The following is a 16,714-nucleotide window of genomic DNA, read 5'->3' as shown; positions in this document are numbered from 1 at the left end:
GTTATCGTGAAGTGTTGTGTCGGAGGCTGAAACCAATAGCGGCTCCTCTTCAGTATTCATCCAATATATATCTGTTCTCTCTCTCTCTCTCTCTCTCTCTCGTCAATAGAGTTGTAGAAAATGTTACTTTGATCTGTTTTAACAAGTCGCCATATGAGATTTGATACAACCTGTGTTTGTTTTGAGGTTTGTGTCACTTATGCCTTGTGTGTGTGTGTGTGTGTTGAGGCGACCTAAAATGTGACCTTATATGACCTAACATGACCTCTCTCTCTCTCTCTCTCTCCTACAGGTGAGACTCAGTACTTCACCTTCGAGAACACGGAACCTGACGTCACTAAGATCGCTCTCTCCTTCTACTCCGGCCTCTTCGCGTACAACGGATGGTGAGTGTTGTCCTGCTACTGTGTGTGTGCTTGTCGCGGGGGTGCTTTAGTGTTTAATTGTAACTATTTTTAGTACTATTACTACTACTAATAATAGTTGGTGTAATTGTAGTAATGGTGGTAGTGTATTTATATTCGTTATTTATTTTTGGGGGGCCGTTATTATTTATGAATGTTATTATTATCTCGTTATCTCGTTTTTTATCTCCTCCCCCCTTCCCTCTTTCTCCTCTTCTCTCTTATCCCCTAACTTCATTTTCCCTCCCCTCCCTACACCACATCCCCGGGTCAACAGCCAATATCTGGGGGTGAATGTGAGTATTTTTAGGCAGCTGAGGATCGGTTTCCAGCCATGGCTCACAAAAGACGCCATCGTCCATCCCGGCCAGAGTATTCCTCAAGGCTTCGTGCGTTTTCCCCTTCACTGGCGACGTGAACTCCAGCGAGACCTTGACTCCCGTGAAGTTAAACTCGAAATAAACTATTGTAATGTTGTTGAATTTACACGTAAAGTCTTTGTAAATAACTAGATGAGGTTTTGATTTATGTTTAGGTAATGGGAGAGTGTTTTTGAGGAGCGAATTGTGGAAAATGTGGACCTTTAGCGGGCCGTCGTTGTTGTTGCCGCAGCCTCTCACTCTCCAGTTATCACCACCCACTCACGGCTGGCTGATGGCAACACTTTTTTGTATTATTGTTTTTTCTTTTTTCTTTTTATTATTATTATTATTATTATTTATCATCATCATCATCATCATCACCACCACCATCATCGTGTCTCCCCAGGACGTAGAATGGAAAGTCGCTTGCCACTTTTTTCCCGTCTATAAATAACAGATAGTAATCTCTGTTATGGCGCGGAAGGTAGTACAAGTACATACAGGTCGTGGCAGAAAATCATTGGAACTGTTTATGTAATGGATGTTCTTTTAAAGGGTAGACATTGTTAAAAGATCATGTTGTTATTGATGTCGGTGTTAAATTTTCCAGGAGGAATTAGATATGAAATATGTAAGATATCAACTGGAAACTAGAACACACACACACACACACACACACACACACACACACACACGTACGGTTAAGCACGAACAAGGCCTCTGGTTAGGACAAAGTTTTAACAGTGAGAGGAAAAAAGTGAGCTGCCAGAGTGAATGAAAACAGGTCGAGGTGTTGCTTGTGCCAAGTGGGTCAACCCTCCTTCCTTCTCTTCCTCCTGCCTTTACTGCTTTCCTCCTTTCCCTCACTGTCCTTCCTCCCTCCCTCCCTTCTCCCTACTGTCCTCCCTCCCTCCTCTCCCTCTACTGTCCTTCCTCCCTCCCTCTCCCTCTACTGTCCTTCCTCCCTCCCTCTCCCTCTACTGTCCTTCCTCCTCCCTCTCCCCTACTGTCCTTCCTCCTCCCTCTCCCCCTACTGTCCTTCCTCCCTCTCCCCCTACTGTCCTTCCTCCCTCCCCTCCCCCTACTGTCCTTCCTCCCTTCCCCTACTGTCCTTCCTCCTTCCCCTCCTGTCCTTCCCTCCCTCCCCTGTCCTTCCTCCCTCCCCCTACTGTCCTTCCTCCCTCTCTCTTGTCCTTACTGCCTTCCTGCCTTCCCTTACTACCTCTTCCCCTCCCTCCTTCCCTCCCCAATCATCTACCCTCCCTCTCCTTCCCTACAACAACAACACAACTGGCCTTGTTTTGGTGTCAGGAGACCAGCAACTAGCCCGAGGTCACTTACTGAATTAGTCGGACAAAATTGAAAACAGCAATGTGTAACTGGGGGAGTGAATTTGTTGTTATTGTTGTTTTTTATTAAAGTTTATTTTACTATTATTATTATTATTGTTAATTTTTGTTGATATTTTTGCCATTATTATTGTTTTTTGTTTTGTTTTTTTACACCCATTAATATAGTTTTTTGTTTAAGCAATTTTATTTTTTGTTTATATTTTTTGTTAATTTTGATTATAAGACAGTCAGTTTTTTTCTTTATGATGTGGGACCCTCACACTCCTCTTCACAAATAGTAATGCTGATAATAATAATAATAACGACAACAACAACGACAATAGTTTTGATGAAGTTAAATTAAGGATGAAAATACGAACAACAATAACTACTACTACTACAATAATAATAAAGATAATATGAATAATAAACGTATACAGATCACTAAATATAAAATAGAGATAAACAGACAGACAGGGGCAACAGAGTAAAGCCCCACCCCACCTTACCCTGCCCTACCCCACCTTACCCCACCCCGCCCTACCCCACCCCGCCCTACCCCACCTTACCCCACCCCGCCCTACCCACCTTACCCCCCACCGCCCTACCCCACCCCGCCCTACCCCACCCCACCCCGTCCCTTAATTAGTGTATTGAAGACAAGTGTGTGTGATGGAGCGTCTGAGCCGAGCCAACACCTGGGGACGCCAGGGTCCAGGTGTTGCGTGTGTTTTGTTCCTGGGACACCTGTCTGGGGGAGGGGGCAGAATGAGGAGGGCAGGTGAGGAGGGACAGGTGATGGTGAGAGGAGGGCAGGTGATGCGTTAGAGGAGGGCAGGTGATGCGTGAGAGGAGGGGGCAGGAGATGGGTGAAAGGAAAGGGGGGGGGGAGATGAGGAAATGGGAGATTGGAAGATGATGAGGGAGGAGAGAGAAATGGAGAAGTAGAAGAGAATATGATGGAGAGAGAGAAAGAGATGAACAGTAAAGTGAGCGAAATAAACATGATGAGAGAAACATAGATAAAGATGAGGAAATGGAGAAAAATGTTAGAAATGAGGAGAGAGAAAGAAAGATAAGAAATGGTAAAAAAAATGGGGGAAATGAGAGAGAGAAGAGGGAGTTGCTGCGATTCATTATTTTACAGTTGACTTATGTACTTAAAGATGGCGGCTGTCTCTCACTATGACTCTACTATGACCACAATTTAAGGTCTTTATCAACACTCGTGGTATAGATTTCTGTGAGCGCCAGTCTCCAGGGGCCTTGTGAGCGCCAGTCTCCAGGAACAGTGAGCCCCAGCTTCATGGAGACTTAGGAGACGTCCAGGACCTTGTGTAATGCACCGTGGAGACCAAAGGTGATACTGACCTGATGGAGACAGACTGGTCTCATAGGAAGAGGTCTCAGGTCAAATGGATCCCAGTCCTAATAGACCCTAACCTAATAGACCCCAACTTAACCTACACTGATTATTATGAAGGATTCCATTAATAATGAGACCGATTCTTAGAGGGCTTAGTGAGGTTAGGTCTGGGGTCTAGTAGGTCTGGGGTCTGGTAGGTCTGGGGTCTGGTAGGTCTGGGGTCTGGTAGGACTGGGGTCTGGTAGGACTGGGGTCTGGTAGGACTGGGGTCTAGTAGGACTGGGGTCTGGTAGGCTGAGGGTGAACTATGGTGTGAAGCCCTTTATCACATATAACTAAGACACTTGGGAAAATTTATAAATGATAGATAAATCGAAGAATAGATGTTTGAAATTTATTTTATTTATTTATTTATTTACTAACTTACGGGCATTATCCCACCCGGGCACAGGTCACTGACCCACATCGGGGCCTGGGGGATATAATAATAATAATAATAAATGAAAAAAACAAAAGTGATAAACAATATATGTACAGTATGTTATGTTGTTAATAGTAAGAGAAACAATTGAGACCCTGCAATTGTGTGTAAATGAGGCAGAAAGTCAGATCAGCAACCTGGGACTTGGTCACAATTTTCGTGATGCCATATGGCAGCAGGGTCTACCATAGACAACACATTATGCTTCTAGTATCTTCCCAGAATAAATGATGTGAAAAATAAGAATGAACGAAGCAAAAAATAAAGGAAAATGAAAGAAACGAAAAAGAAAGAATGAAAGAAGCTAACAAATAATAAAAGCTGCTAATAGAGTCCTCTGATATGCTTAAAAATCCTATCTCTGTAAACAACTCTCCCTGAAGTGAACGAAGTACCAGGAGTGCGTCACAGGACCACACACACACATTGTTATCTTCATCTAGCTTCTGTCTTGTGAAATGAAAACTATTACCATGAAAGGTTGTCGGGAGACGGCTGTGAATTAATGTGCCAGGTTGCCAGGTGGATTTAAATCTTGCTGGCCAGACTTGAGTAAACAAATCAAACAGATATATTCAGTGGCGTAGGGATCCCGTGACGTGTATGCCTTGGGTATATGTAAACGGTGAATTACGATCATTATACACTTTTTGTCCTCGGATCATTTATACATATAAGGCCTGGGTAGATTATTATACACCCTTTGTCCTCAGTAGATAATTATAGACTAGTCCTCGGTAGGTTATTATACACCCTTTGTCCTCAGTAGATTATTATACACTAGTCCTCAGTCGTTCATTATACACCTTTTGTCCTCAGTATATCATTATACACCTTAAGACCCTCAACCCCCACACGGTAGCTGATAAAAACGTGTAAAAATATTTGTTTATCAGCTGTACATCAACAACATGTGATAAATAAGAGCCTTTTATGAGTGTTGGAGGTGGCATGTACCTCCCTGTGTCCCTGTCTCACCTCAGAGCTACAGGAGGAAGAAGAGGAGGAGAGGGAGTTGAAGGAGGGGGAAGAGAAGGAGCTGAAGGAGAAGGAGGGGGAAGAGAAGGAGCTGAAGGAGAAGGAGGGGGAAGAGAAGGAGCTGAAGGAGAAGGAGGAAGAGAAGGAGCTGAAGGAGGGAGGGAAGAGAAGAACTGAAGGAGAAGGAGGGGGAAGGGGAGCTGAAGGAGGGAGGAAGAGGGCTGGCAGAAGGGAGAAGGAGGGGAAGAGAAGGGCTGAGAAGGGAGGAGGGGGGAAGAGAGAAGAACTGAAGGAGAAGGAGGGGAAGGAGGGAGCTGAAGGGAGGAGAAGGAGGGAGCTGAAGGAGGAGGGGGAGAGAAGAGGGCTGAAGGAGGAGGGGGAAGAGAAGAACTGAAGGGGAGAGGAGGGAAGAGAGGGGCTGAAGAAGGAGGCTGAAGGAGGAGGGGGAAGAGAAGGAGCTGAAGGAGGAGGGGAGAGAAGGAGCTGAAGGAGGGGAAGAGAAGAACTGAAGGAAGGAGGGGAAGAGAGGAGCTACGAAGGAGAAGGAGCTGAAAGGGGAAATTATGAATTCAACCCTGAAGCTTTGAAATCCACCCAGGTCCCAATAAGCAGAGGGATCGAACATCAAATTATTGCTCCCCCAACACGATTATGGGGGGGGGGGATAGGAGTGAGTGAGGGAAGGGACTGGGAGGAGTGGGTGAGAGAAGGGGATTCGATATGAGAAGGAGGAGGAAGGGTTAGAGAAGGAATGGGCCGGGTGACTGGGTGAAATGAGAGGAATAGAGGAAGAAAATAAGCAAAAGAAAAGAAAAATCGAACGAAAGAGGGAGAAATGGAAAGCAAAAAAGGGAGAGAGAAAAAGGGAAATTGAAAGCCAAAGAGAGAGAGAGAGAGAAGGGAGAGGACAACCGGGTTACAATCACCAGAGATTCTGAGAAAGACCAAGTAATCTCTGGAGCAGACACTGTGATCACCGCCCTACAGGACACACACACACACACACACACACACTGGTGGACTCGTAACATATCACTACCAACCCAAACGGAAATCAGCTCAGATGTTGATGTAGTATTGATAACTATTCCTGCATCAAACGGAATTCAGCAACAGGTTAGTCTAATACCTGAGAGGAACCAGTGGACGTGTGTTATGGATGTGAGTATTGAGACGACCAGATGTCATCATTAGCTCTCCCTGGCCTTCCCTCAGCCCCCTATGACAGCTAGGTAATCTACTCCAACATGTCCACAGTGGCGTGTAATATCCATGTCCCTTAGTTTTGAAGGGTCGTTTATCGTATGTTATCCTTGGGTTATATTAGGATCAAAATGTGTAATCCAGCAATAGACGTTTAAAAGAAAAAGAGCTATTTTTATTTTAAGATTTCTGCTGGTTTTTTTTATTTTTTTATTTTTATTTTTTTTTTTTTAGTCAAGAGGTTGTGTAAATACAGAAGGCGATAGTATTAAGTCCTATTTGCACCTTATCGTCCTGGAATGGTGGTTTAGAGGTCAGTGGTCACGTCTGTTTTGATCAAGTATATACCCTGTTGCTCGCCCCTCCTGTTACCACCTTGCTGAGTCCTAAAATCGACAGGACTTGACGATGGGCTGATGGAACTGTCGTGCACTTTGTGTGTGTGTGTGTGTGTGTGTGTGTGTGTGTGTGTGTGTGTGTGTGTGTGTGTGTGTGTGTGTGTGTGTGTGTGTGTGTGTGTGTGTGTGTGTGTGTGTGTGTGTGTATGTGTGTGTGTGTGTGTGTGTGTGTGTGTGTGTGTGTGTGTGTGTGTGTGTGTGTGTGTGTGTGTGTGAAATATCTTACTCCTTCTCTTTAAGGTTTCATATGTAATGGTTTAGTCGTATCATAGCCCGGTTAAATACTTGTTTGTTGCTGGAGGAGGAGGAGTGGGAGGGGGTTGGAGGGAGAAGAGGGGGAGGGGGTTGGAGGGAGGAAGGGGTAAATTTCTGGTGTAGGAATTATGAGACTTCGTTAGAGAGGATTGCTAGTGGAGCCTTAAAGAGCTGTTAATGAACACTTCACCTGGATGTAATTACCGCTAATTATGTGTACCTCATGCTGGTGTCCTGTGGATAAGATGGTGGTGCCGGGGAATTAGCCAGTGCGAGTGTCACTTCCTACCCTCTCCTGACTGGGTAGTGGCATGAAAGTACTACTAACAAACACGAGCGCTACTTCCCACCCTTCCCCTATTTGTGGGTAGTGGCGTTAAGGTACTAGTAACACTCTCCCTACCTCAAGGCCCCCCCTCAAACGCCCCCCCTTTTTTAAACCCCCACCTCCTTCCACTTGCCTGTCTTCAGTGATGTGTGAACGCTTCCTCCTATAGCTAAGGCCTCCACTATACTGCAGATCCTCTCAGAGTAAATAACATTGGCGATAAGCTTGGGGGGGACTTCAAGCTGGGTAAAGGGGTGTTTTTCCTCCTGTGAGTCTGATTATGTTGCTTGTGGTACTTTTCCTCCCTCTCTTTTTTTTACTCCATCCTTTCTTTCCTCCTCCTACCTCCTTTCTTTCCTTCCTTAATTCCTTCATTCCTTCTCACTTCCTTTTCCCCTTTCCTTCCCTCGCCCATCCCTCCACCTCCCTCACTTCCCCCCATCTCTCCGTCCCTCCCCTCTCTCCCTTCCCCCTCTCCCTTCCCCTCTCTCCATCCCCCTCTCTCCCTCCCCTCCTCCTCCCCCTCTCTCCCTCCCCTCTCTCCCTCCCCTCTCTCTCCCCTCTTTCCCTCCCCTCCACTCTCCCCCCCTCCCCTCTCCCCCTCCCTCACCTCCCTCCCCTCCCCCCTCCCTCACCTCCTCCCCTCCCCTCTCTCCCCACCTCCCCTCCCCCCCCCCCCCTCCTCACCTCCCCTCCCCCACCTCCCCCCCTCTCTCCCCTCTCCCACCTCTCTCCCTCCCTCCCCCACCTCCCGCCTCCCCACCTCCCCTCCCTCCCCTCCCCCCCTCTCTCCCCTCTCCCTCCCTCTCCTCCCTCTCCCTCCTCACCTCTCTCCCTCCTCCCCTCCCTCCCTCCCCTCCCTCACCTTTCCCTCCCCCCTCCCTCCCTCCTCCCTCCCTCCCTCCCTCCCTCCCTCCCTCCCTCCTCCCTCCCTCCCTCCCTCCCCTCCCTCCCTCCCCTCCCTCCCTCCCTCCCTCCCTCCCTCCTCCCTCCCTCCCCTCCCCCTCCCTCCCTCCCTCCCTCCTCTCCCCTCCCTCCCCTCCCTCCCCTCCCCTCCCTCCCCTCCCCTCCCTCCTCACCTCTCCTCCTCCCTCCCCTCCCCCTCCTCCTCCTCCCTCCCTCCCTCCCTCTGTCTCCATTACACGACTGTTCTCTCAGTAATGTCAGGTTGCTGGTTTCTCCATCGATCTCTGTCGTCAACCCTCACACTCTCCCTCCTCTCTTACCTGCCACATGTGGATAGTGGATGTGGATTTTCAAAGATGGATAGTGGTGGTGGGTTGTAGAGATGGATAGTCGAGGAGCTTTATAGAGATGGATTGTCTAAGATGGATAGTGGAGGTGGGTTGACATGGAGGATAGTAAGAGTGGATAGTCGAGGTGGATTAAAATGGAAGACAGTAAGAGTGGATAGGGGAGGTGGATGACCCTGAGATGACTGGGGTTATACAGAGACCACAACTTCAATGGTGTAATGAGTCGGTGTAGTGTGGCAGTGGTCGTGGGAAAGAGAAGTCTGACCCCTTCCCTCTCCCCTTCCCTCTCCCTCTTCCCTTCCCTTCCTCCCTTCCCTCTCGCTCCCTCCCTTCCCTCTCCCTCTTCCCTTCCTCCCCTCTCTCCTCCCTTCCCCCTTTCTCTTCACCTTCCTTTCTTCATTTCCTCCCCTCTTCCCACCACCAGTGCACCTCGTCTTCGTTGTGTGTGTGTGTGCGTGTGTGTGTGTGTGTGTGTGTGTACGTGTGTGTGTACGTGTGTGTGTACGTGTGTGTGTACGTAACTTTAATACTCTCAGTAGATATCTTACCACCTTGGGTTCGGCGAGATTGAGTTATGACATCATTATTATCATCATCTTCCTCATCATCATCTTTATCAAGTCTTTCATATTGTCACGAAGACTAGCCAGAGAAACAAAGGACATCTCGAAGCCTTAGGTGTTTCATTGTCTCTATAGGCTGTGTTCGAAGCTTCACTCTCGGGTCGAATTCTTGAAGTCTCGAGGCTTTTGTTGCCCTTAGTATTACGTAATGTGTGCGTTATCTGGGGGCCTCTTTATTACCCGGGTTTAGGGTTAGTATTGGCTGAAAGGGAAGGAGGGGGGTAGTGGGGAAGGGTGGGGAGGATGGGTTGTAGAGGAGGTGAGGAGGTTGTGGGGAAGGATGTAGGGCAAGGGTTAGATAAATATTTTTATGTACAATATTGTGTTATGAAGATGATTTGACTCATACCAATCTCTCTCTCTCTCTCTCTCTCTCTCTCTCTCTCTCTCTCTCTCTCTCCTTCTTTTGGCCTTAGTTAGCCTTTCAGAGGATAGTGTCGCACTTCGGTATTCTATAATGCTTAGCAATTATGTACTCATTTGTTTATTAGAAGTTCGGATGAGAAATGTGCAGATTTCTAGCATCCGGAACACACACACACACAGACACACACACACACACACACACACACACACACACACACATACAGACACACACACACAGACACAGACACACACACACACACACACAGACACAGACACACCGAGAGGTCATCTCCATCCCGTTGAACTTTTCTAATATTTCTCGCGGCAAAATGGGATGAGGAAGACGTTCTATCATGGTTATGTACGGCGAGGTATTTAATAATAACCCGGAGATAAAGAAACGAGAGTCTGGCTGCTACTCTGAACCCGTATTAAGTGTGTATTGGCATCGGAGGGGGGAGTTGGGTGACCGTGGGAGCTTGTGGGTGAAGTGGTTGGGTGGGGAGTTATAGGGTGAATTGATTGTCACTCAACCTAACGTGGACTAACACAACTAACCAGACCTAACTAATCTAGCGTGACTAAACTTGACTAGCCTGACTAATTCATTTGACCCAGCTACCCCTCACCCACCCACCCACCCACCCACCCACCCACCCAGGATTCCAGGACCACGCGTGACACCCATAATAAGTGACCGCATAGAGAAGGCATTATTAAGACTCTACTATATGACACAGGGGCCAGAAGTGATCATCCCACACACGACACAACCATTACACGTTTACTTGTTTATTATTTGTAATACTGTACTTATTACCGGTAAGCTGGGGCGAGGGGTGGCTGTGTGGCTGGTTGAATGTTTGGTTGGCTGCCTGAATGTCTGTATGACTAGCTGCTTGACTGTCTGTCTGTCTGGCTTTGGGCACCCAGCCACCAGATAATAAGAAAGGTCAGCAGGTTCTTTTTAAGGGCGAGTTCCTGGTGTTTCCCCCGTGACGTGATAGTGAGGTTATCACTGCCTGGGGGAGGGAAGAAGGCGCCAGAGGGGGAAGAGGGAGGCGCCGAAGGGGAAGGGAGTAGGAGGCGCCGGAGGAGAAGGGAGAGGGAGGTGCCGGAGGAGAGGGGAAGGGAGAGGGAGGCGCAGGAGGGGAAGGGAGTAGGAGGTGCCGGAGGAAAGGGGAAGGGAGAAAGGCCAAGAGCTCCTAGTGACCATTTTCTCCTCTCACAGACCCACTCACTCATTCTCTCAATCGAGGACTTGCCGTGAGACAGGGTCGATGGGGAGGGATTACTCTACGGGGCTCGGGTGTTTCCAGTAGTCACGTTCCTAAATCATTTCTTCGCTCCGGAGGTCACTATATTGCCTGCGTTTATTCGCCTCCAAATACCGCCTGTCCTGATCTAACTGATGGTTGTGTTTCTCGTTTGAGGGATCATATGCCAATAGTCGCTCTGTTTTTGCTCCCAACCTTTAAAGGAATGACCTTTTTAGAACCTCCTGACCCCAATAGAGTGAGATGGATTAATTTAGTGCGTGGTTTTCAGACCTTTATTCTTAATATTAAACGTCATTACTCTTGTTCTGGATATTAAATGGTGTTTTATATGATATGATGATGACAGTGCAAGATCCAGTCATGAGTTGTTATTGAGTTGTTTTTTTCGTCAGCATGTTGTGACTTGATAATTGCTGCTAGATAGTGGCGACGCTTCATATGTTTATTATGCAGTTGTTCATAATATAATGTTGAGGGTAGAATTGACCCTCATTCATTCTCCGTTTCAAATTTGCTCCAAGTAATTAAACACTCCCAAAGCGCGTCTTCTAATTGGATAATTGTGCGAGGGTAATTAGAGTTGACTGAGACTTCTCGCTCGCGGACAATACGGAAGGCTCGTGTTCTCCCGAAGGGGGAATGTGAGAAGGCGTGTTAACTGGCTCACTCCAAGTACTGTACCCGGCTGAGTTGAAAGCCCCAGTGACATCGATATTACACCGACACTCGACCGTAACTAGATGCATTGTTTGCTTTGTTTCTTGCCCTAATACAAACTTTTGAAAAATCCCGGCTACAGTTTCTGATTATTCCAGTTTTTGAAAGTCGTTTGTGTGTTTGTTTGAAGGCGGCGTTTATAGTGTCTATGGGCCTATAAATCAGTATTATCGCGCTACCCTTTGAACCACTGAATTGAATCCACAAGTAAGTTATCCTCGGCCTCTCATCTCAAGCTTGAGGAAGAATCAGGGGAGAGAATTTCAGGGAACCCGGACCCAGAGTTATGAGGGTGGCGGTGGGTCGTCGTCACGTAGGTGGAGGTCGACTTACTATCTGGGTCAGTGATCCTCTTGTCCAGCTCTGCCGTCCACATTCCCTCCACAAACATCCACCCACACGATGAGACTATAAGGTTAGATGTAATTAATTGGCTGAAGGCAAACAAGTTGTTTTTTTATTAAAGAGGCCTTGGCGTGTGATTAGCGCCTTATGTGTTTATCCTTCATGGTGCAAATTAAAAAGTTTTCTGGTTTACAACAAACTTTTGTGATGTAGAAAAGCTCGGAAGTTGAATTCTAGTCTATTGAAGCTTATCTCTTGTAGTTCTGTAATCTTGTGGCGCAGATCAATTCCCGCCCAAAATCTCCCGCCTCACAGTCCCCAGAGCCAATCAGGTGCGAGATGTGGTTCTGGTGCGCTTTCTTTCTGCCTGACTCCGCCACCCACGGGAGAGTCTTAAAGATTTTTTGACTTGCTTTTTCTTTTACGTAAGTTGCGAGATCTAATGAATATTACTGGGGACAAAAGATACTGAAGAGCTCGAGCTGTGTCTCCACTTTGTCTCAGTAACTGGGTTGAGAACTTGGGTGGTATAAATGCATATACGAGTTTTACGATCGCGTTTGAGGGTAAATTTCTCCAGGTTTTATATAGTATACCATTGTTTATACACCTACGCCATTTACACTATGTACACGTTGAACCAATGTTAACTTACATGGTGGTTTTAGCGAGTGCATACTTGTAGCTTGCTAACTTCACTGCCCCGTCCGGTGGTGCACTTGTTAAACGTGGAGTGGGGAACCCGTGGACTCCAGTTTCCTCAGTGACAGCTTTTATAACAGGGGCTCGGAATTGGCATGAAAGGTTAATATTATCTTAAAGAGTAAATATCACAAGTGTTATGTAGAGTGTGTACGTCCAAGGTGACCCCAAAATAGTGCACAAAATTCGACCTGAGTTGACACATTAGTAATTTTTAGCCCAATAAACACGCGTGTTAATATTTCCTGTACACACTGGTTCACAATAGTACTTGCCACCTCGGAAGTGACCCTTTGAGTTTGTCATTTGTAACTTTAATGCGTTATAAATATGCCTTATCTATTTATTATATTCACTTTTTAATATTTGATTTACTTCAAATATATGTTAAAGAAACACAAATACTTGGCTAGTGAACACTTGGGATTCAGCTTCCGGGCAGCTTAAAGAGACGTGACAATGCTCGCTTAAGTGTTGGAACGGCAGAGTCAGCGCTTACCCTCCTCACCCACCTGCTGACACTAGACACACTCCTAAATTCACCCTGACCCACATCTCCCCAACACGTCACCCACTTGTTGTGTACTTGGGTAATATTTTTCCCTCACTGTCACTTCAACAACAAAGGCTTGGATATCGCTCTGGGATCCTGTCTTAATGAAGGCGTCATCCTGGTTACACTTGGGAGATTTATTAAAAAACTGGAACTTGGGCGAATTTGAGGAATCTTATGGGAATATTTTGATTGAATTTTAAAGATGAATTCTCTCTTATTGCCTGCGTTTGGTCTGCTCAATACCCGCCTTTCCCGACCTGACTGATGGATGTGTATAGAACGTAGGGGATGCGTTTTCAAGTGTAGGTTAAACGCGGCTTGTGACCCTCGTGATTTTTTTTCTTGAATAGATATAAAAGGTCAAAGGTCAAGGTCAGAATGTGTCACCTGTACAGTTTTAATACAGTGTAAATTATTTCAAACTACCTTGAATATTACGTTGAAATATTGGTCCATAGTTACGTGATAATTTGTGTCCATTGAGTCAGAAATTGAGGCAATACTGTGATTACATGTTGGTTGCTGTTTTGTTGTTGTTGACGCGCAGAGGGAGTTCTCATCAGCGAGATCAGGCCACGTATCTCCCCGTCTTTCTCTCTCCCCCGGGAATGTTAGGAATGGTGTGTGAGGCCAACCCTGACCCACGGCGGCTGAGAGAGAGATTTTTTCAGATAATGAAACCGACCAACGACAGAGAGAGAGAGAGAGAGAGAGAGTCACAGTATGTTTTTCGCAATAATCAAAACAATACTGTTAAGCCCAGATACTAACACTAGAGAGATGATGTGAAGGATATTAGACGTCTAGTAGAAAAATTGCGTATCTTTCTTTTTTGGTGTGATTTAGTATACGTCTCTCTCTCTCTCTCTCTCTCTCTCTCTCTCAGAAAATTGTTTTGCTGGGCAGGAACAAGTTAAATGTTCCTTTGACAGAGGTGACCAGAGACACAATGCCTTTTAATGACGAGGAATTTAATTCTGACAGGAGGCCGACCACTTTATCCTCACCCACGTCCGTGTCATCAGGTTCTTACGTTGAATTTATGTTGCAATTCAAGACGTGGTGATGCATCTTGATCTTTTTATTTATTTATTTATTTATTCAATCTCTTATAAGAAAAGGTGGGTTTTAGATTCGTTGCTTTATTTATTAATTTATTTATTTATCTATCTAGGTGACTAAAATAATGTCCCATTTAAGAACCCTGGCACGAGGAGATTGAGTTACACAGTCTTAAGTTTTAAATCTGTATATTAGTCTCTTGTTATATCTTCGGGGCGAGAAGAAAAAATCGATGCTTGAGATTGTTTATGAATCAATCCGGATTTCGATCTCCGTTCGTAGTAGAGCTGCCTCGGATTTCTCTTCGTGTTATTTGTCCGCTGTACCATATCTGTATTGGTCTCCATATTATGGGTTTTTTTTCGCGTTTTATCACCTTTTCTCCATCTTATCCTTTTTGTTCCCTTTTCCTTTCTATTCTATCACACTAAATTTTGCGCCTTTCCTTTCCATTTTGGTTATTTCCGTCGACTGGTGACCTGAGGCAGCCGGATATATCAAACTTGTAGCAGAGTTGATAGTCGCTCAATGTAAGCTGATTGGCTGGATAGTCCTCGACGACTGTAAGCTGATTGGCTGAATAGTCCTCGACCACTGTAAGCTGATTGGCTGGATAGTTGGCTGTGAGTCATATGATGGACTCTGGTAAATAAAAAGTAATATATTTACTTCTTAAACAATTAATAGGTTGATTAATATAGATGTATGTCGAGGTGAAAGTGTGGAAAAAATAATAGGCTGATGGAAACAAAATTCTCGATGACAGTAAAGCTTTTATTTTGGGGAAACTGATCAGCTGATGGACGCGAGTACAGTGTTTGTGTCACTAAAATGTTTTCACCTTTAAAATTAAACATCATTGAAACAAAAAATTAATAAAGTGCTTTCAGGAAAATTTTACGTTTTGAAAAAATAAATTTACGAGCATATATTCGTGTTTATTCACCATTTGCGAACCTTTTGCTTCGTAAAAAAAAAAAGACAAATAAACGTGTTATTGCTCTGCGAATTTTTGAACCTGGAAAAATTAACTAACATAGGCACCTGTACACATTTACTATTTACGAAGCTTTTGTCCCCGAAAAACTGATCGGCTGATGTTGGAACGCCAGACCCGTAAAAATATTGATCGGCTTTTTCAGGAGATGACAAAACAAAAGCCGGAGAGTTTTACTGATCCACTAAAGGTAGGGAACCGTAAAGAGCTGTGATGGAAGTTTTTGATTGAGTTGATGTGGATCGTTTGGTCGATATAAGGGCAGTAATTGCGTCCAGAAAGTGAAGATAAAAATGGGGTATAATTTTACGATTGTTGAAGCTGTTTATGGGGATAAATATTAGATTATTCTTAGCAGTCAGTCGTTCGTTGTGAAGCAAAGAGAACGATAAGACTACTTTTTCTGTGCGTTTTGTGTACGTACGTTGGGAATAGTAGTAGTGGTAGTAGGAGTAGTAAATAGTGAATTATGTTGAATTTTGTCTAGATTATTTTTATGATGGACCGCTTGTGATTATTATTTTTATTTTTTAATAATATTTTGAACTTTTTTGTTATTGATTTCGTAAGTATTAAAGGAAGTCTTGTCTCTGCCTCTTGTCATTACTTACATAAGGGTACTGGTAAGGCTCACACGCCCCTTGCTCACACGACCACCCTCATTTCCCTCCACCATTGCCACATTTACGCCTCCTTCCCCCAATATCTTTCCCCCACCTCTCCACCATCCCCCTCCTTCCCCCACACTTCATCTCGCTCTAATGTCTCCTCTTCTCCCCCCACCACACCTTCCCCTTCCCCCACCACTCCCCCTCCCTCACACCTCCTCCACACCAACCATTGTAACCTACTTCAACGTAAATGGACCGCGTAAGTAGGTAGGAGAGTCAGCGCCATCTGTCGGCCATTTTTGTGTGTCGCCAGCATACCTCCATAGTGGAAAGATCTATTATATTTTTCGACTTGGTATATTCGAGTGTATTCACCTTGGCAACCCCCCTCCTCCTCCCTCTGGCCTGTTGGGGTTTAGAGGTCAGAGGATCAAGGTCACAGCTTTTAAAAGGTCACCTCTCGTGCAGTTTAATATTTACTGGTTATTATTATTATTTGTATTGCTCATTATAGTTATTCACCAATGATCTCTCTCTCTCTCTCTCTCTCTCTCTCTCTCTCTCTCTCTCTCTCTCTCTCTCTCTCTCTCTCTCTCTCTCTCTCTCTCTCATTGTCTGGTGTTTGTGTCTTGTAACATAATAAAATTAATCTTAATATGTTGGTGAGATGTGAGTGGTGTTGGTGACGTGTGAGGTCTTTGTTGTCATGTGGGTAATTAAACATATTTGTCAGGTGCGTCATGGAGACCTGCTTATTAAAGACCAGCTGTTTGTTCGTCTCCCTTATAAACGAAGAGTTTTTTAAAAGTCTTAAGCCTTTTTATTGATTTTTTTTACTAAGGCGTGGGTATTTAAATTTTGGCGCGCAAATATAGCTAAGGGTACGCATGAAGTTAAAATTTCCGCGTGTTTTTCTTAACACTTGTGATGCTTGTTAATACTGGGAGAAAATAGTTTCTCCATCCGCGTTAGATTTTAATAACGTTCGTCCTGGGGTAAAAAATTCTTGTGAGAGTTAATTATTATAATGTACACACTAGGAAGAGAATTAATAATGCCTTTGTTCATCCGAGGGCACAATGATGGTGATAAT

The 16,714-nt window shown here is 45.2% G+C and overlaps 1 protein-coding gene across 5 annotated transcripts in view; it reads left to right on the top strand.

Moving 5' to 3' along the window:
* The window catches only part of LOC121873839 (large neutral amino acids transporter small subunit 1-like), a 151,395-nt gene that overhangs the window by 91,424 nt on the left and 43,257 nt on the right, over window positions 1-16,714 (top strand). For all 5 annotated transcript variants that reach the window (XM_042377589.1, XM_042377593.1, XM_042377590.1 and 2 more), the window contains exon 3: window positions 293-386. In XM_042377589.1, the coding sequence (XP_042233523.1) occupies window positions 293-386 (94 nt within the window). The remainder of the gene's footprint in view (window positions 1-292; window positions 387-16,714) is intronic.

The sequence above is a fragment of the Homarus americanus genome, unplaced genomic scaffold (assembly GCF_018991925.1).
Source record: "Homarus americanus isolate GMGI-L3 unplaced genomic scaffold, GMGI_Hamer_2.0 scaffold25827, whole genome shotgun sequence".
Taxonomy (NCBI): Eukaryota; Metazoa; Arthropoda; class Malacostraca; order Decapoda; family Nephropidae; genus Homarus; species Homarus americanus.
Note: the sequence above shows the minus strand (reverse complement) of the source record. Positions and strands in the feature narration are given on the sequence as shown.